The sequence below is a fragment of the Pan paniscus genome, chromosome 4, assembly GCF_029289425.2.
Source record: "Pan paniscus chromosome 4, NHGRI_mPanPan1-v2.0_pri, whole genome shotgun sequence".
Taxonomy (NCBI): domain Eukaryota; kingdom Metazoa; phylum Chordata; class Mammalia; order Primates; family Hominidae; genus Pan; species Pan paniscus.
In genome coordinates this window covers 151,692,883-151,713,844 of record NC_073253.2, presented here as the reverse complement: position 1 = coordinate 151,713,844, position 20,962 = coordinate 151,692,883, and the positions used below count along the sequence as shown (strand labels likewise).

Sequence of the window (20,962 nt, the reverse complement as noted above, 5' to 3'; positions counted from 1 at the left end):
AAAACTTGCAGTTATACTTAGCAATTAAAAAGATATCCAATCACATTGAAATAGCATTCAAACATAGAGTTGTATAGCATTAAATCCCTTAACTTTACCAACTTTGGTGCTAATGCATTCAAGTGGTATTTCTAAGACATTCTGCCTTTGGATGTCATGGTTGAATACTTAATTTAGCATGTGTCCTTCTCAATCTCTTTTCTGGACAGCATGATACTTTACCACTTAGAAGCTGTACATCCATGTGGCTGAAAGCTAGAATGTCCTGGGGCTTTCATTCAACTCCCAGATGCAAATATTTATAAAGATGAACATTTCTCATTAATTTATCTTCCTAAGTGATTGTTATCACACTAATCAATTTGTAGTGACTTTACTAGGGTTGCAACCTTCAGTAATGAAATCAGATACAGTGTTGAACACTGTGTGAATTGCTTAACTAATCTCAGCTCCTCTCAGATCAGTGAAACACAAAACCACAATGAAGTCAAGTGTTGCTTCATTAGTTGTCCTCACTTCGAGTAGTTGACTAATCTTGCTCAACTGGACACTCATCTCTTTTCAATAGGAAAAGCAGAAGGCGATACCCCATAAAATGGAAGCAGCTGTGATCCACATAAAAATGACACTGCAGATAACCATGCAGATGAGAGGCCCCCAGAGGTAGTCTACAGACAACAGTCAGATACATCAGAAAACGACCAGTAAGCTGAAGATAACAAAGTGGTGAATGGAAAGGTGCTAAAAACTACATGTGAGGTTCATGAGCATCATGTGAGGTTATGACTCAGTTAAAATGGCAGATCCTATTGGTTGCCTGCCAACCAGTCATTCCTCCCACCTTCCTTAATACCAGAGCCCCAGTTTCTTTCAGCTGGCAATAACCTCTGTGCTTAAAGAGAGGCAAGCCCTGTGGACTAAATCATCATCTTAGAAATCTTTTTCTTTCACCTTTTCATGCCAATATACTTGATTTCAGTTTTTGTGGACATATCAAAGAAAGACTAATTCTTCCTTTAATGCTATGCCTAATATGTTATTCTCTATTCTGTTCTCTGTGCTTTGATTTTATCCAGAAGGGAAATATTAAATGTTTATGAACTGGACCACTTCTAATATCTTTCCCCAGAAAATCAAGACATAGCCCCATTGCAGGAAAAAAAAATCATATTCTTAAGTTAGACATTAAATAGATGGTTTTAAAAAAGGTCTTTATAAACTGACAACTTATTATTAACATTATTTAGATACTCTTACTATATGATTCCATTTATATAAAGTTCTAGGAAATGCACATGGGTGTGGAAGTAGGAAGGATGCAGCAGGATGGGGGGATTAAAATGGAGCAAGGAGAAATTATCAGGGGTGATGGATACATTCGTTATCTCTATTGTGGTGGTTTCATGTGAACAGACATATTTTAGAACTTATCAGATTGTAACTTATCAGAAGTGTACTTCAGGAAAGCTATTAAAATTTTAAATATAAGATATACAAAATAAACAATATAGGCATGCATTATTTCATGAGGATACATTATGAGAAACATGTCATTAGGTGATTTTGCCATTGCATGAACATCATAGAGTGTCCTTACACCAACCTAGATGGTGTACTCTACTACACACCTAGGCTGTATGGCATGGCCTATTCCTCCTAGGCTACAAACCTATATGGCATGTTCCTGCACTGAATATTGCAGGCAACTGGAACAGCGGGAAGTATCTATCTAAACATAGAAAAAGTACAGTAAAAATACATATGGTGTTATAATCTTATGAGACCATCATTGCATCAGTACAGAATAGTATTCAAGGTATGGTTTTGTTAAAAAATACATATGCATGGAAAATGTTTGATAAAACAGTCAATTGTTCCTTTTTTTTTGAGACAGAGTCTCACTGTCATCCAGGCTAGAGTGCAGTGGCACGATCTCAGCTCACTGCAAGCTCCACCTCCTGTATTCAAGTGATTCTCCTGCCTCAGTCTCCGGAATAGCTGGGATTACAGCTGCCCGCTACCGTGTCTGGCTAATTTTTGTATTTTTAGTAGAGACAGGGTTGCACCATCTTGGCCAGGCTGGTCTCGAACTCCTGACCTCTTGATCCACCCGCCTCAGACTTCCAAAGTGTTGGAATTACAGGCGTGAGCCACCACACCTGGCCAAAACAGTAAATTCTTAACAGTGCTTGCCTCTGCAGAATAGACTTAAGAGACACTTTCATTTTCAGTGATTCACTGGTTCAGTTTCTCAAACATCTACTGATCATGTACTATGTGCTAGGTACAGCAAGAGGTCTGAGGAATACAGTGGGGAAAATCCAGACAATCTGCTGCTCTTCCAAACATATAAACATGATAAGAATGTGAAAGAATGACAGTTATAAGGAATAAAAACCAATGTGCTGTTTATATACGACTATTATGCTAAATGGACTGATTGGGTGAAGGAGGTCTTTCTAAACAGGTGACATCTGAGCTGATACAAAGATGAACAGAAGGAGCCCTCAATGAAAACACCTAATAATGCATTTTACAGGCCTTAGTGAGGACTTTAGATTGTATTCCAGATGCAACAGGAAACCAATGGGAAATCCTTTGCGAAGAGGTGGAGCGATTTGACATTTTGAAGACTACTTTGGCTACAATTTGTATAATGAAGCTAAAAGGGTAAGGCAGCAGACAGCGAAGAGACTGTTGCAGTGGTGCAGGTGAGAACAGACAGTGGCTTGACCTAAGGTGTGGTGTGTGATGCAGAAGAGTGAATGAATTTGGGCACAGGTTTCAGGTAGAGCTCACATGACTTACGGATTTTATTGTGTATGCATATCTGTGTCTTTTTTCCTTCAGTTAGAAGATACTTCTTTTGTTATTAGAAACATGTAAGGCTATAAAACTTTACTATTTTTGAAAAAAGTTATTAAAAACAATGGAAAATAGTGAATTTGAGGGCTTTTTATTTTCTTTAAACAGTGATTTGAAAGCACTGCATATAGCTCATATATTTCAGTATTAAAGTAAGTAATTAAATATAAACGTTAAGTATTGTTACTTTTTAAGCTTACAAGCAGGTATATCTCTCAGTTAGGATCAGCTGTCTGTCAATTTCCAGAGAGGCTTGCTAACACATTTGCTAGACATCCAATTCCTGCATACAGACCCAACAGATGCACCCAGTACCCTGTTTTCAAGTCTTCTAAAACACATTTCCTAATATCCTGACATGACTAATTCTATACCAAGGAAACTTATTTTAGGATGTTTTACTCAACACATATCAACTGTTCTTCTTATGTTCTTAAAATCTACCTTTTACCACTTCCAGTCTAATAAGATCATTTATATATTTATGGAATTATTCCTAATATAGATTAGAAGGGTTGGTGAATGACAGCCTGTGGCCTATTTTTGTATGACTCCCAAACTAAGAATGCTATTTAAGTTTTGAGAGCTGTAAAAAAGAAAATAAAAGTTTAAAATAAAACTAAAATATTTACTTTCCGGCCCTTTACAGAAAAGGTATGCCAACATCCATAGAAGGAAATGACCAAACTAAACTAGTGAGTTAAACAAGTTTAATACAGGTAAGACTATTAGTCTAAAGTTCAACTAGAAATAGGTCAATGACAACTAACCAAATTGCCAGGTTGGGAAAACAAGATATAAATTAAGAGCAATGCATATAACAGATATTTCTTAAATGCTTTAAACAGTCTCTATTCTGTCCAAGGCAGAATTATCATCTGACTCTCCACGTTACAGGGTCACCTCATTACTCCTTCTAGGGTATAGGTTTCTCAATGACAGTAAATATGTTCACAATACTCTGTGTACTTTAAGTACCCAAGACAATGTGCTATAGGTTCCAGTTACATTTTATAAATAATCATTGTATGGCTAAATTCATTTGCTATTTTTGATAGTTTTAACATCCTTGTTCCCTCTCTTTTACTAAGCACACAAGAAAGTAAACTTATTTGAAATTTAGTAGTGGTACTAGTTTAATACAATTCAAGACTTTGTATAACATTCAGATAAAATCAGCCACTGCACCAAGTTGCTGAATTTCAATAATTATGCTAATCAGTGCACACAATGCAAGTAGTGCTTTGGGGGAACTTTCACATTATGCCTTGCTCGCAGGTGAAGGGGGATCAATCCAAGGCAGAGCAAATGCATTAATAATCCTTTTCAACCAGCAAATTCTACCACTCCACTAAAAAACAAAAATAAAAACTAAATAACGAAACCAACCAACCGAAAAATAAAACCACTAAAAGAACCCCACACAATCTGGAATAACAGTGGTTAACAAAGGCAAGGTATGTATGTAGGAATCACTGCTACAGCAATAAAGAAGGAATGAAAGGAAAAGCTTAGGTAGGAAATAATGGTTAACAGAGAAGGCTTGAAATCTTTGTCCTGCTACAAGTATGAAGCTTTTGACATGAAACTTCTCCAAGCCTCAATTCTTTAATCTATAAAATAGAGGCAACAATAGTTCCCACCTCAGTGGACAAATCTGTGAACTAAATTAGATAATGATACTGCATGCGGAACAGCAATGTGCCTAGAACAGGGTACACACTCTGTAGTGATTATTTAAATACCATTTCAGAATGTAGCTGTTGATATTGAATTAATTTTTTTTTTTTTTTTTGAGATGGAGCCTTGCTCTGTTGCCCAGGCTGGAGTCCAGTGGCGTGATCTCGGCTCACTGCAGCCTCCACCTCCCGGGTTCAAGCAATTCTCCTGCATCAGCATCCCTAGTAGCTAAGACTACAGGTGCTCACCACTACACTTGGCAAATTTTTGCATTTTTAGTAGAGACAGGGTTTCACTATGTTGTCCAGGCTGGTCTCAAACTCCTACTTCAGGTGATCTGCCCACCTTGGCCTCCCAAAGTGCTGGAATTACAGGTGTGAGCCACTGCACTCAGCTTGATATTGAATTGATCCTAACCAACACTGGCTACACAGTGTGAAGTCTTAATGAAAAACAAAATTCTAGTTCTTTAGTTCTGTGTTTCTAAAAATGGCTTTGAAGTACTTGATGAATAAAATAAACAGCAATATTATCTGCATTCATATATTATTTATGGCTTTTCCACATTTGCTGTTTTGCCTTATTTGTGGCACAATCTATAAAGCTGGGTAGCAGGGGTTGAGCAGGAATGGAAAGAGGCTCAGAGAGGTCATCTCACTTGCTTACAGTACCACTGCTGTGATGATACTCAAAGATTCAGAAGTGAAAGCAAATTCATCTTAATACCAGTATTACTCCCCACCCCAATTCTCTGTACTCAGCTGACAGCAAGATCAATTCCTCTAGATTTAGATTCTAGAGCAACAATAATGCCTCCTTCTCTCAGCAGAAACTTACTGGTCGGGACTGGATTTCTTTGGCGTAGAGAGGTTGTAAGAATTCAGAGTCTCCTTCTAGCTTTAGACCTTTTTCTGTGATCCTCAGGTTTCCCATTCCATCCTGAAATAGAACACAGAGATAACAAGGAAGATATGATTAGCCAAAATTTCAAAACACCTCAGGCTGTAAAAAACGTAGTTATAGCCTTTTTTTTTTTATTTTTGAAGGTGTGGAATGGGGACGGGTATTCAAAGAACATGTAAAATATTAGGAGGTATTGTTTAATGCAGTTATGCATATTATCTTTTTCACTCTTTCTGAGAAAATTCTATTCCAAGCAATTTGTGATGCCCCCTAGTCATCCACATACACAGATTGGGGTGGGGGGCAATTTTGCTAGGCAGCACAGAAAGAATGGAGGGAGAAGGTAAGTAGGAGGAGAGAAAAGGATAATTCTCCAGGAAAAGTGAAAGATCCTATTTCCAGAACTCTACAGAGATTTCAAGCTGGCAGTCTGTTGGTTAAATCCAGACTTTGGACATGTGTGTTTGAGTCACAAAACATTTAAAGAGTCAAGTTAGTTGCTAATATTTTTAAAAAATATTTTGTTACGGAAATAATATATGCAAAAGTAGAAAGAACAGATAGCAAACACATATGTACCTATCACTCATCTTCAGCGATTATCAATTTATGGCTATTATTATCTATTACTGCCACCTACACTCCCCTTCTTTGTTTAAATATAACCATAATCTCATTACCACACACATAATCCAGAAGTAACAATCATTCCTTAATATCAAACACCTATTGTCCATGTTCAAATTTCACTAATATGTTTTTTTCTCTCTATAATTTGCTTATTTGAATTAAGTTCCTTACAGCAATTGTTTGCTACATAAAATACTAGGCCAGTTCCTAAAATTTCCAGTCAGTCATTTTCTCTCTCATACATCCACACATATACAAATATATACACATATACTTTATTTGATAAATGTCATTTTAAAAATAGAATTTCCCAGAGTTTAGATTTTGCTGAACATTCCCATAATTTCATATAATGTGTTCCTCTATTCGTTATGTTTCCTGTAAATTGGTAGTTACATCAAGAGGCTTGATCAGATTCAGATGCAATTGTCTAGAAAGACTATATCCTAGGAAATGGGGTATATTAGTTTTCTATTGTTACAGTAACAAATAACAAAACTTAGTGGTTTAAAACACCACAACCTTATTATCTTACAGTTCTGTGTGTTAGAAGTCTGACCAGGACACAATGGGCTAAAATCAAGGTGTCAGAAGGGCTATGTCCTTTTCTGGAGGCTCTAAGGGGAGAATCAATTTCCTTGCTCTTTCTGGCTCCTGGGCTCATGGCCTCACTTCCATCTTCAAATTCAGCAGTGGCTGATTAAGTTTTTCTCATGTAAAACCACTCTTGACTCTGAATCTTCTGTATCCTTCTTCCATTCTCAAGGACCCTTGCGATTTCACTGGGAACATCTGGATAACCCAGGATAACCTCCCCATTTTAAGATCACCTGATCAGTAATTGTAATTCTATCTGCAATCTCAATTCCCCTTTTCCATGTAATATAATATATTCATGGGTTCTGAGATTATACATGAACATCTTTGAGGTGGAGTGAGGCGCAATTTTTTACTTACTTCATGGGAGGTTCTTCTATCAGTAGGCACATAACAATTTTTACCATGAGGTTATCAGCCAATGTAGTCTTTGCCTAGAGGACCCATGATTTCACTAGAGGTTTCAAACTGGTTATATCCTAATTCTATTATTCTTCATTTACTAGCTGGGAATGCTAGCCAGAGAAAGTTCATCTCATCAACTATTTGCTAACTCTAAATTTTAGTTTGTAGAGGAATTGACAGAGTTGGATTTTCCCTCCTTTATTGTTGATCTTTAAAATACTGAATTGGCTATCTAACATCTTCCACCTAGTATCTTCCACACCAATGAGGTTTTTACTTTTTAACTATGACTATAAACATTTTCATTTGTTTCATTCTAGCCCAATTATTATCCCTATAATTTTCTAATTTCCCTACTTCAGTCAAGGGTTTTTTTCCAGTTGACTGCTGCACCCTTTTAATATAGCCACGTAGTCTTTGATGGCCCTTTTGCTTCTCTATGAGATGTTACAGGGTGATCCTACAGTCCTTCCCCAGGACTGCAATCAGCCATTTTTAGTAAGAAGCCCTGGTTCATTTCAGTGGGAAATGGTATTTAGACACCACAACTGGGAGCTCTGGATACTGATTGTTACTGGATGAGCCTTTGTTTCTGCAGACGGAACTGGAAAATAAGGGGTGTGTGTGTGTGTGTCTGTGTGTGTGTGAGTGTGTGTTTAGTAAAAATAACATGATTTAACATGAAACTTTAACTCAAATTCAGGACTTGAAGATTTCCATTTTATCTCCTGGATTTTATAATGTTACTACCTTTCTTTCATACCAAAAATCCCTTTTCTGAATAATACCAACATGATTATTCATTTAACTCACAACACACACAGAATAGTTTCAGAACACCAATGTCACTATTGTACTAACATTATGGTTAATAAAAATCAATGTAAAATTTGTTAGTTTTTAAAAATCTTTAAAGTATATCCTACTAGGAAAATACAGTCAAACTGTGGAATTTCAAAGTCACTTGAAATAATTCCTTTCTTTGGGGTTATGCTGTTAACATGATACCCAGTGAGGCTGAATTGTTTCAATTTTTCTTCTCATTTTTTCATGACTGTTTTTTTAAACTCCAATTTTGTTTTATGTAAACTATGTATGTGGCACCAAAGTCAAATCTACAAAATAACAAATATTCAAAGAAGTCAAATTTCTATTTTCATTGCTCCACCATGTTTTTTCTCCTCCCAGGGGTAGGGGTGTGTTTGTGTGTGTTTGGTGTATATACACACACACTATGAACACGCTTTGTTATTTCTTATGTATTCCTCTGTTTTCTAATAACATTTAAAAAGCAAAATATATGAATGAAAAATCCAGATTTCTAGTTTCTCCAGTGAAACAGGAATGGCCATGCTGGGCCTGCTGTTACGTTGCCAGCATCCACTGAGGTGAGCAGCAGCCACCCCTGCCTGGACACACCACACAGTCTCTAGTTTTCACAGTCTCCACCCAACCTACCTCACTATGTTATCTATGTTATTTCAGCCTCCTGCAGATTCTTCTGTCTGCCATTGCCATTGTGCTGTATACCTCAACACATTCACTATGGATGCCACACAGGGGGTTGAATGACCAAGTGGAAAATGGGTACTTTTCCCCATCCTGTCTTCATAAATGCACTTCAGCCTGTGGATCAGAACAGATCCTGCAGGTCAAAATTGTTCCTCTATGCCATCTGTATATTTCTATTCTGGCATTCATGGAGACAGACAGCTCTGCCAAGAGAACCCGACTGGGCAATCAAACCCAGTGTGAGAGGCAACAGGCTGGGGGACATGGCACGTGTCTCACCTGCAGCAGGTGGAAACTGCAACAAAGGGAAAGACGGCAATGTGGATGTCCAAAGGCACCTCGAACCCTCCCAAAATAGACAGATGGATTAGCTCTTGTTTTGCATTATTAGTCATCATTTCTGATAGCTGGAGAGGCAAACCTTTTCACAGAAACACATACTAAACCTGACTTCGATAAACTGACTGCGCTTCTTCATCTGTCTGCATGCTATGTTGACATTTCTTCCCATTGAGATCAGAAGACATTGATATGTTTACACGCATACGATTACATGCATGATACGATTACTAAACAAACAAGAACTCCTAAACATTCTTCAATAAAAGATTATATTTGGGGTATTATAGCAAGTCTATTCCAAACAACTCCTTCTTTTCTTACACTACATACGTATATCCCCTTTCCTTAACATTTATTGATGACTGAGTTACTATACTCTGCTTTTCACGATTTACCTCAGTTCCTTCATTGTTGCTGAAAATTATTATATTACTTCTTGGATTTCATCATGAGGAAATAACTGTGTAAATGTGAAAGTATTTAGCTTTAGAGTTGTTTGTCACCATGTCAGTTAATAAGAGAAAAAATAAAAACTATGTAAAGTTGCATATTACAATAATTGAACACACTATAGGGAATATGATGTAGTTCTTGCAGAGGAATGTGTAAGAGTGCAGGCAAATATTCATGATGCATTATTGACTGAAACAATCAGTTGAGGAAATATCTAATGAGCCCACTGAAAAATAACTGTTTAATATATATACACATTGACATATATATATATACACACACACCCACATATACTCATGTACATATAACAAAAATTCTCAAGGAAATTTTATTGGAGAAAAATTCTAGGGGAAATATACTCAAATGTTAATATTTAATACTTTGTATGTCTGAGTTATGAGTGCTTTCTACTTTCCTCTTTTTGCTTATCTGTACTTTATAATTTTTTTTTTTTTTTTGAGACAGAGCTTTTTTGCTTTTGTCACCCAGACTGGAGTGCAACGGTGTGATCTCAGCTCACTGCAACCTCCGCCTTCCAGGTTCAAGCGATTCTCCTACCTCAGCCTCCTGAGTAGCTGAGATTACAGGTGCCCACCACTATGCCTGGCTAATTTTTTATTCTGAGTAGTGATGGGGTTTCACCATGTTGGCCAGGCTGGTCTCAAACTCATGACCTCAGGTGATCCCCCTGCCTCAGCCTCCCAAAGTGCTGGAATTACAGGCATGAGCCACCATGACTGGCCTGTACATTCTAATTTTCTAAAATCTTCTAGAAACACCAATAGTAATTAAAAAAAAGACTCTTAAGTAACAAAAAATAAAGTTTTCCTTGGTGATTTATTTTAAAAATCAACACTTACCTAGAATGTACACTATACCTCATGTACTAAGTGCTATACATAAATTATCTCATGTCATCTCTTCAATGTTCTTATGAGATAATTATTATTTTCCTTCTTTTACAAGTGAGCAAATTTGTTAGTAAGTTACTTGCTCAAAATTATATAGCTAGCTAATGGCAGAACTAGGAATTTGAACTCAACTCTTTCCAATTCAGACTTTATATTCGTAGTCATTAGGATAATAGCTAAGGGTAACTCAATCCTCAATATACACAAAAGTAATGCCCTTATGGTTCCTGCTGGGTTTCTTATTAATGTAACTTTGATTTTAGCTTACTGGGTAACTGCAGTCAGTGATATTAATAGATAGAACCATCCTTAATCCTAAGCCTAACACCATTTATTTTTATGATAGATACTTTTATTACAACTTCTCAGAGTCGAAGGGATCCTAACTACAACACAACATTCACCCACCCCCAGACATAATCAGAAGGAATCTCATGCTATTTTTGGAGAGCCCACTGTGTGTATAATCATGTGCTGTGTGCCACGACGAGTTACAAAAAGAGAAGGCCCCTCTAAATCCCATCCTGTAAGATAGTTTAAAACAGAGGAGGTACCCAGCCAAACAAAAACAGTAAAAGAGGTACAGAAACGCCCACAGTTCAAGAAATATAAATCTAATCCAAGCCAAGTAACTCTTTTGCAATAAGTAATTTAATCTTTCCTCACATACATCTTATGGCAGCTAACTCACCCCAAACATGCCAAATCCCCATCATTTTTCCACTTACAGGATTTCCTATTCTTGCTTATGATCAGTTTCACTTTTCTAGCCTACTTCCCTGTCTCTAGGTCTGCCTAATGGTATTTGGTGGCAAAGGTCTATCAATAGTGTGAATTTTTGTTACTGGCCTCTATTTCCAAAATATAACACAAAACTGATTAGAGTCACCAACTAAATAATATGTTCCCACATTTATAGTCTCCTTTCTAGCTTTGGAACAATGAGGCTGGATTGGAAACCCATCAAAGTACCTTGATATGAGCTTCATTAAAAAACATTTCATCTTTTACTGCATAAGAAGTTTTGGGTATTATTAAGATTGGAGTTTGAGGTCAATTAGGAACTACAACTTCTCTCCCAATAAGATGTAAAAGAGGTATTTAGAAGATTGAGAATTGGACCAGGACTGATGGTTCATGCTTGTAATTACAGCACTTTGAGAGGCTGAGGCAGGAAGATTTCTTGAGGCAAGGAGTTTAAGAGCAAACTGGGCAGCATAGCAAGATACCATCCTAAAAAATAAAAATAAAAATTAGTTGGTATGGTAGCATATACCTGTAGTCCCAGCTACTCAGGAGGCTGTGGCAGGAAGATCACTTGAGCCCAGGAATGTGAGCTATGATTACGTCAATGCTCTCCAGCCTGGGCAAGAGCAAAATCCTCTCTCCAAAAAAATTAAAGAGGGAGGGCTGGGCACGGTGGCTCACGCCTGTAATCCCAGCACTTTGGGAGGCCGAGGTGGGCGGATCACGAGGTCAGGAGATCGAGACCATCCTGGCTAACATGGTGAAACCCTGTCTCTACTAAAAATACAAAAAATTAGCCAGGGGTGGTGGTGGGTGCCTGTAGTCCCAGCTATTCAGGAGGCTGAGGCAGGAGAATGGCGTGAACACAGGAGGCAGAGTTTGCAGTGAGCCGATATTGTGCCACTGCACTCCAGCCTGGGCAACAGAGCAAGACTCCGTCCCAAAAACCAAACAAAAAAAAAAAAAAAGAGAGAGAGAGAGAATATCATTCCTAGAACAATTAGAAACAGTAATTAGAAAAACAGACAATATCTTATTTTCCTCTTTAAATGGTGAAACTAATTTTCTTTAAGGCAAGCATGAAAATTATAGTAGCCCAATAGGGGGATAGCAGGTCTTGACTGAATGAGCGCTGTCCAGTGATGATCCTGAAGTCTGTAAAGTACGTCTGAGACAGGAGGAGGAGGCCAGGCTCCCACTGTAATCCCAATGAAGACAAGAATTCTGAAAGCCCTGCTCATCGCAGGATCACCAGTGACTATTCCCATACAGGGTGCGGTACTCAACTCAGAATAGTTTTCAAAAACACAAGAGCAAATCCTATTATTTTCTCAGTCTAATTTAGAGTCTCCCCTAAGCCCTCAGTTAGAACTTTCAGAAAAGGCAGAGGCTAGGGGCAGGGGAAGGGGGCACAGGTAGGTGGAATCTGGGGAATCACCCTCTGGGCTGGTGCAAAGACTATGGCATTTGCTTTTCATTCTTTATCTGGCCTAGATTGGTTAGTTGTTTTAATAGTTTTCTATAGAAGATGAGTACAGAATAAAGAGAATCAGAGTAGCAGCGCAGTAGACTGAAATATTGGTTCTTTCCACATAACTTGTTTCCTTCCTCTTATCTCCTTCCCCTGACTCCCTTTGTCACCATTTCAGACAGGTTCTTGGGCTTTGTCATTACTTGGCTTAGAGATTTTGAGAATGAAGCAGCAGTAGCCTAACTGCAGTGGGGTTTCCTGTCTTTTATAATCTCATTGAATCTCATTGAATGAACTGTGCTAGATGTGCTGGGAAAGGAGGCAAGAAGAGGAGGAGATATTCTCCCACTGGGATGGGTGGGGGGCAGTAGACAAAAGATCTGTGCCTCCCGTGAATTCTAGAGACCATTTTCCTGCCAGTGTCCCGAGGAGGGGTTAAGGCTTCCAAAGGAAATGGCTGTAGCACTCCAGCCTCGCCAAAGTTTCCCTTCTCCAGGAGAGGCAGAACATTTGGACCTCCAGGGATCATGTAGGTGGCCATTCTCTCAGCATGGCCAGTGCAGGGCAGTGACTAGTGCTCCCAGAGGCCTTCCCACTGGTGCAGGGTAAGATACCAGGATGTCTGCAAAATTCTGAGTGACGTGGACTTCCTGTTGGTTCTTGTGGGATGGGGATGGAAATTGCTATTATGTTGATTTTAAGAAAGTGCTATTTTTCACATTCCACTGGACACTGCTGAAAAGGCATTTCTGATCTGTTCCAGGATCCGCCCCATGCCCAGGACTCCTAGGGATGTGTGAAGACTAAAGACTGATGAAAAACACCCAGAGTGCATATGTTTATTCAGAAAAAGGCAAACGTTGGTCGTTGTTAGATGAGTAGGTTGCAGCCCTATTGTGCAATTTTTGATATTTTGATAGGTGTGTAAAACAGTTTTTCCCACTAATAAAATCTATTAACAGAAAAAAAGTGCGATTTTCTTGCTCCTTTGATTTTCCCCCTGCATCAGCATCGGATGGGTTTTTAATTCTGTCAGCACATTTTCAGGCTTGAAATTAATGCCAAGACCTGTTTTAACAAACAAGTCTCAAGATAATCTCTTGCTGGAGCAGTTTTAATGGCAGGCATTACTTGGTTTGGATCCAAGAGTGAAACAATTATATACAGATTGCAGTAGAATGTAATCTTCATGAGGGGTGGGATTTTTGACTGTTTTATTCACTGCTGTAGTCTCAGTTCCTAAAAAATGGCTTGGCAACTACTATGTGCTCAGAAAATATCTGTAGAGTGACAGAATTTATTCATTCCAAATAGTTGTATTTTGAAAGGTAGTGTGGGGAATGACAAAAATGTTAACATCTATACCTGTTCCTACATGAGATTCCAATTTATTAGAGTATGTATTCCCAACCAAGGGGATACAGCCCCCAGTGGACAAAAATTAATTATTGGGGGGTTGGACGCATACAAAATTTTTACTCTTTTAATTTAGAAAGCCTAAATATGTTTACATATAAAGTACATATGCAGTATATCTTTAATATCAACATTTCATGGGGTGACAAATAGGGAAAAATGTCTAAACATTCTCTGGGGCAAGGGAGGGTTAATTTTTTTTTAAAGTTGAGAAATAATGTATTCAACTATTATAAAGTTTGAGACTGCTCTAGCTTTCTTCTCTTTATAAATGGTCACTTCTACCTTTAGAATACTGAACCATCTTCTTCGTAGTTCCTCAGACATTAACACTTAACAGAATGATAGCAACAAAAGAAAAGAACAAACTTCTTAATATAATCTTTAGCACACTTCATGACTGCACTTGCTCACTTCTCCATCCTAGTCTCTTACCGGTCTCCCTTCACTCTGTCACAGAACATGCTCGCAATTTTTCCAAACCCCTTCCCTTTTTGAATCTTTGTAAATGTTTCATGCCCTTCCCTTGGCCAGTAATACTCTTCCCAATGCTTCTGCTCCTCTCTGCAGTCCTTTGGTTATGATTAGATGTCTTTTCTGGGTCATATGGGATTTTTCATATCATATCTTTCATCTCATATTTCTGCTCATATATTATATCACATACATTGTAATTGTCCATTTATATCTATGTCCTCAGTCACTAAACTTCAAATTTCTTCAGATGAAAAATAAGGTGCTACTTATTATTTCATCTTGGGGGCTCAGTACATTGCCTATACCTAAATATCTAATTGCAAGAGAAAAAAAGAAATCGGCTAGAGATTGTTCAGAAAGTGCTCATCCATGTGAATTTTAAAACATGAGTAACAAAAGCTACCATTTCCATACGCGTTAGACAAAGCACATGGTCTGCAATGTATTCATTAACCCTCATTGTAACTAAAAAGGGTAGGCACTATTAGCCCCATTTAACAGTAGAGAAAACCAATGCTTACAGAACCTGGCAGTCTAACTCCAAAACAAAATTCCTTAACCATCACATGCCATGCTACACTATTAAGCTTCTACTGTGCTAAAGCTTAGCTTCATCCTGTGCTAAACACTAGATGAAAAGGCAAGAAGAGTTGCAGATTGCATTCCTTCCTTCTGGGAGTTTCCAAAACACATAAACACACACACATACACACAAACACACACACACACAGGTAGCACACATGATGGCAAGAACCTGGAAATATCATGTACTTTCATATACCACTAAGGGGAACATAAAATGTTGCAGTCACTTTGGAAAAGGGCCTGCCTGTTAAGAATTTAAAAACGGAGTTACCATATGATCCAGCAATTCCACTCTGGGCTCTCTGCCCAATATAAATAAAAACGTATGTTCACACAAACACTTACACATAAATGTTCACAGCAACATAATTCATCAGAGCCAAAATGTGGAAACCACCTAAATGCCTATTAACTGATGAATGGATAAGTAAAATATTCTATATCCATGCAATGGAATACTATTTAGCAATCAAAAGAAATGAAATACAGGTACATGCTATAACATGGACAAACCTCAAAAATTATGATAACTGAAAGCAGACAGACATAAAAGACCACATATTGCATGATCTCATTCATGTATTGTCCAGAAATGAAAATCTATAGAGACAGAAAGTAGATTAGTGGTTGTCTAAGGCGGAGAAGACTATAAATGGATTCGAGGGATTTCACTGAGGTGACAGAAATACTCTAAAATCAGATTGTGGTGGTAGCTGCATAAAAGCAAATTTACTAAAAATCACTCAGTTGTATACTTAAAATGAGTCAATCTTACAGCATACAAATATAACCCTAACGAGGTGTTTTGTTTTTTTTTGTAAGAGAAATATGACGTTCACAGAAAAAAAGCAATCCAATTCAAGAGACATGCTATGATGTGCTTTGGAATTCCCTGAATCCATAAAGAGAACTGATTTAGAGATAAGTGCTTCGGGAAAGAGGTAGTATGTTAAAGAGGGTAAAACATGACTGTTATTTGTGCACACTTTGTGTGGGTTTACTAAAGGAACATGCCGGGCAACGTTCTGTTTCCATTAAAGTCCAACTTGATGAAGGGTGTCTAGAGTGAAGCAAGCCAGAGCTGAATAAGACACAGAGAATGTTTTGTGATCAAGGCAATTAGACTATGTGACAGGCTACTGAGGCAGCTACTGGCTTTCTTTTCTAGGGAGCATTATAAACGGTGACATCATCAGTCCTGCACGATTAACCCAACAGCAAGGGAAAGGACCAGATGACCCCATCAGTGTCTGGGTCACAGCTGCTGATCCTTTTTGTCATTTGCCATGTAATCTCAACTTCGTTCATATTTTCTTTCTTTGGCCAATGATGTTAATATATAGTTTCCTTTCTTTTCCTTTTTACTCTCTAGTTACCATAATGCTAAAGCTCATATATTGGTTAGATCATTTTCTGTGTGTGTGTGAGAGAGAGAGAGAGAGACAGAGAGAGAGAGAGAGAAAGCACGTGCACAAGTGAGAGAGCTAGAGAGTATTATACATATGTAACTGTCAAATTGCTTTGCTGCCTCAGTGGATCAAAACTGTAATTTCTCATCTGTTTTATAAAATCTCATAAGGTTGCTTTTAATGATTTACAGATCCAAGGCCATTGTATTTGAATGCTTTCCATATTTTATGGTTTCCAACAGTAATGTATAAACAGGAATTCTTCGCTCTACACTTTCTCTGGGCGTGAGTAAATCAAACAATGGGGATTACCCATGCCTCAACACAGAGAGGGAATAAGTATAATTTTCTTCACTACTGAATTGCCTAGTTTCTACTTTTCCTTTAGAGCTTAGCTATCAATTTCTTTGGGAGTCTTCCTTGATTCTCTTTAGAAACCATCTTTCCTCAATAACAGAAGAACACACGCAGAGAGAGAGAGAGAGAGAGAGAGTGCAGGAGAGTGAGAAAGAAAACAAGGGAGAGCATTTTGATATTTTGATATCCTGGCTAAGAATATAAGCTTTGGAACCAGACTGCAAGTGTTAGAGTGCTGCTTCAACCACTTCCTGGTATGCTTTCTAAGGCTCATGCTCTTCATATGAACATTTAGGTAGTCAAGACAATTCTAACTTCTAAATTGAGGATTAAATCAGACAATCCATGCTGATCAGTCAAAAGAAGTTGGGATATACTACAGTAACAGACAACACAAATCTCAGTGGCTTTGAAGAACAAACATTTATTTTTCACCCAAGCTAAATGCCCATGGAGGGTTAAGAGGGTAGTCACTCAGGGATACAGATGACAAAGCAGTCACCATTTTAAGCACTTTGCTGCTCTTTATTTCTTTGGGCATGTGTAGGACTATATTTCCCTACATATGATTGGTTTGGCTAGCGAAAAGCAAGCAATTCAGGGTCAACTCAGAGCTGATGCTTTAAGAACCACTGCATATTTGGCTATATTCTCCTATTATTTTTCTTTGTCTACACAGCAATCTTCCAGCAGGGAGGGGCAAGTATTACAGCTATCTGTTTTATCCTAATCTCATGTCATAATCCCCGACTCAGAGAAGACAGATAGTACATTTTGACTTACAGATGAAAAGTCTCTATTAGCCAAAAAGAATCACAATTACACCTCCCACATACAGTCGAGTCTGGCTTAAAAGTTAACAAACCCTAGATACTACTTACGCAGCCCAGTACTCTGCTTGCTGGCCATCCAAGAAAAGAGTTAGGTCAGCATGGGAATTGCTGTATACTTCTACACATTAAAGATCATCCTTAAGGAATGTTTCTGAGAAATTATAAGCACATTCCATGGAATTACAGGAAGAATATAGCACTTCCGTTCTCAACAGTTCCTCTGGCTGTCAGGTCAAACACAGACAAACCTATCCTATTTGAATCTGTTTCATCTCACCCATAATAGGTAGTTGGACAGAAGAAACATTAAGGTCATTTGTACTTGTAAAAGAATTCTATTCTATGATGCACAGGAATGAGATGCTACCTGGACAACAACTCATGTAGGTTGTTGTCAGGAAGTGATGCCCACAACTCGTACAGGCTACATTTAGGCCCTCTTGGGTGAATTGTAGTTTTGCTAAAAAAATTCTTGGAAAAACTCTTGCAAATCACTCCCAATGAGCACTTAGATTCAGAAAGGACTTAGGCATAAAAACCAATGCCAGCACATTGTTCTGAAACAGAAACTTGTAAGCAACCTTTAAAAAGAGACATTGGTGGGGAATTTATCGATTGTTTGACGGGAAGAAAATGAGAGATGGATAATAAAGTGCAAGTTGCTACATTCCCTGTCCTAGATGAAAAATGTGAGCTTATAAATCCTGAGCTATTGTTGATAAAGGAGGAGACTCATTTATCTTAAGAAGCCACATAAAAGAAAATAAGTGAAATATGATTAGGCCTATGCCAAGTGTTCAGATTAAATTCCTACCATCACAATCCCTGCTGCTGGGTGAGTGCTTCCCACCAGTAAAGTCCGATTAAGATGCTGGCCTGAGTGATATTAAAAATACACACTGTGAAAATCCCTCCCAGAATAGATTCCTTCATGGGGTATGTACCCCAAGGGAGCCACTTCTCCTGTCTTCTATTTTCATTTGGAAAAGATGTCAGTTGTACATGACAGTGTCTTTTATGAGATTTCAAGTTACAGCTTCAAAGGGCCCAGTGCCGTTTTGATACTTGTGAGAAAGGTTTAAAGGGATAAGTTCAGAAATATGAAAGCTAGTATGCGTACACCTGGCACTAGCACTGTCTTACCTATTAATTTGGCCGTCTCCTCAAGTTATAATGTCCAAATTGGCCTTCCAAAAGATGGCATCAGACATACTCCCAGTCTTTCAGATGTGTCACCAATTTATGCAATTATGTTTAGCCTTAACTAAAGAGAAGCAGTAGTGGTCCAGAGGAGACATCTATTGCTGTTCTCTTGCTTGCACTTGTAAGCTCTAATATCCTTCCCATATTTCATCCATGTGTTCTCAGAACAGAATGGTGGATACCGCATGGGGAAATCACTGCACCTGTGGAGAGTCCTGATTGCTCAGTGAAGAAAGACATGACTTTCTCTCCTCCCCACTTTTCCCAGAGCATCACACAGGCAGAGCTATAAAGCGCCCTAAAGAAGAATGAGGCAGAGTAGGAAGAGAGAGGGTAGGATATACTTAAGACTGGAGGTCCAAGAAGTTGTCTCTAAGAATCCCAGATGAAGTGAGGAGGCCAGGCCTGGGAAGGTCTGAGTACAGGGAGAATGAGTATGGTACATTTGAGGATCACCAAGAATGGCATCAGCCAACGTGATCAGAGTTGAATCACACCCCCTCTACACAACGTAGGGAGGAATAGGAGATGAATTCAGAAAAGTGGGAAGGAAGAAGGATCAATAGAGCATCTTGAAGAAGATACCACGAGGAATTTGGACTTTTTATTATTTGTGTGACTAGACACCAATGGAATACGTTAAGCAGGGCAATGACGGGAACTGATTTACATTTTATATTCTAAGACTTCCGTGAAAGTTTGGAAACAAACTCTGATGAATTCATGCCTCAGAATAAATTCCAAAAATAACTTTCTAGTAAAGAACTGTCTTATAATAGATCCTGTGATTTTGTTAAACTTAAATAATTTTTTTTGGAATTTATTCCCTCCTTCCTTTGCCTAGCAAAATCCATAGACACTATTGTTTAGACCATAGGTTTTGGAATCCAAAAGTTCAAACCATAGGTGTGAGTGTTAGAGTCCTCAAAAAAAAAAAAAAAAAGGAGGGGATTAAAAAAAAGAGTTTTTTGAGTCCGGGTCCCATCACTTACTAGTCAAAGAATCTTTTCTGGGTCTTTCTTGATGTGTGAAAAGGTACTCACAGTATCTCTCTTCGAAGGCTATGTGTATGCATGCACACTTGATTTGCTTCATATGGTGCCTGGAACACTGTATATGTTCAACAGCAGCCCTATAGTGACTGCTGGCCCCATCCATCCTCCAGGCCCCAGCTCCCACATTTATTCCCCTCTTGCTTTCTCTTCAAACTACCTTCTCTGATTTCCTATGGCAGTGACACTCTGCCATGCCAATTTAGCGCTTACTTGATTTGATATGCTCTGAGAGGCTTGTCTAAGAGGAAAAGAAAAGAGGACCCATAGCAGAGCTTCCAGTGTCAAGAGGATGTGGGATGAGGGCCGTGAGAGGCAGGTATAAAGATGTGAAACGGAGTGTGCCAGAAATTTGTCTTAGGCATTTCCTAGCAGAAGGTGAATAAAATTAGAACTCACTCAATATTACAACCTACTGAAGAAAATGAAAGCAGAAGTGATTGTTTTAATTTGCCAAAATTGAGGCTGCTTTCTTCCCTGGGTAAGATAGTCATTTAATAATTTTAACTGGAAATCAACAAATCATTAAATACTGAGAGACCAAAATTGGTTAAAAGGACTTAATTCCCTCCCTTTGCCCTTTTAACTACCATGCCAGGTATTACCCACAGCTTTCCTACCAGCCAATCCATCCTTTAAAAAGGGAATCATTAATAATCTGAGAAGTTTCAGGTATCCAGAGTTGGGGTAATTCCCTTGACAAGAAGGGCAGATAGCCTGGTAACAGTGAAGATTAAAAATCCATAGGGAACCCAATCATAATGATTTATTAAACCTTATTTGGGATAGTGGCTGTGATGGCTCATTTTATGTGTCAAGTTGATTAGGCAAAGGGGTGCCAAGAGATTTGGTTAAACATTATTCTGGGTTAGACAGGTAAAGCAAATTCAAGAGATGCATTGTACATGATGACTATATTTAACAACAATTTATTGTATGGTCAACATTGCTAATAGATTTCAAGTGTTCTCACCCTGAAAACTAAGTATCTGAAGTAATAGATATGTTAATTAGCTTGATTCAGCCATTCTCCAATGTATAAATATATCAAAACATCATGTTGTTTCAACCATTGTGGAAGACAGTGTGGCGATTCCTCAAGGATCTAGAACCA

The 20,962-nt window shown here is 38.2% G+C and overlaps 1 protein-coding gene across 5 annotated transcripts in view; it reads right to left on the bottom strand.

Moving 5' to 3' along the window:
- The window catches only part of SGCD (sarcoglycan delta), a 1,033,257-nt gene that overhangs the window by 244,587 nt on the left and 767,708 nt on the right, over window positions 1-20,962 (bottom strand). For all 5 annotated transcript variants that reach the window (XM_008954393.6, XM_008954394.6, XM_063604282.1 and 2 more), the window contains one exon: window positions 5,383-5,484. In XM_008954393.6, coding sequence (XP_008952641.1) covers window positions 5,383-5,484 — 102 coding nt within the window. The remainder of the gene's footprint in view (window positions 1-5,382; window positions 5,485-20,962) is intronic.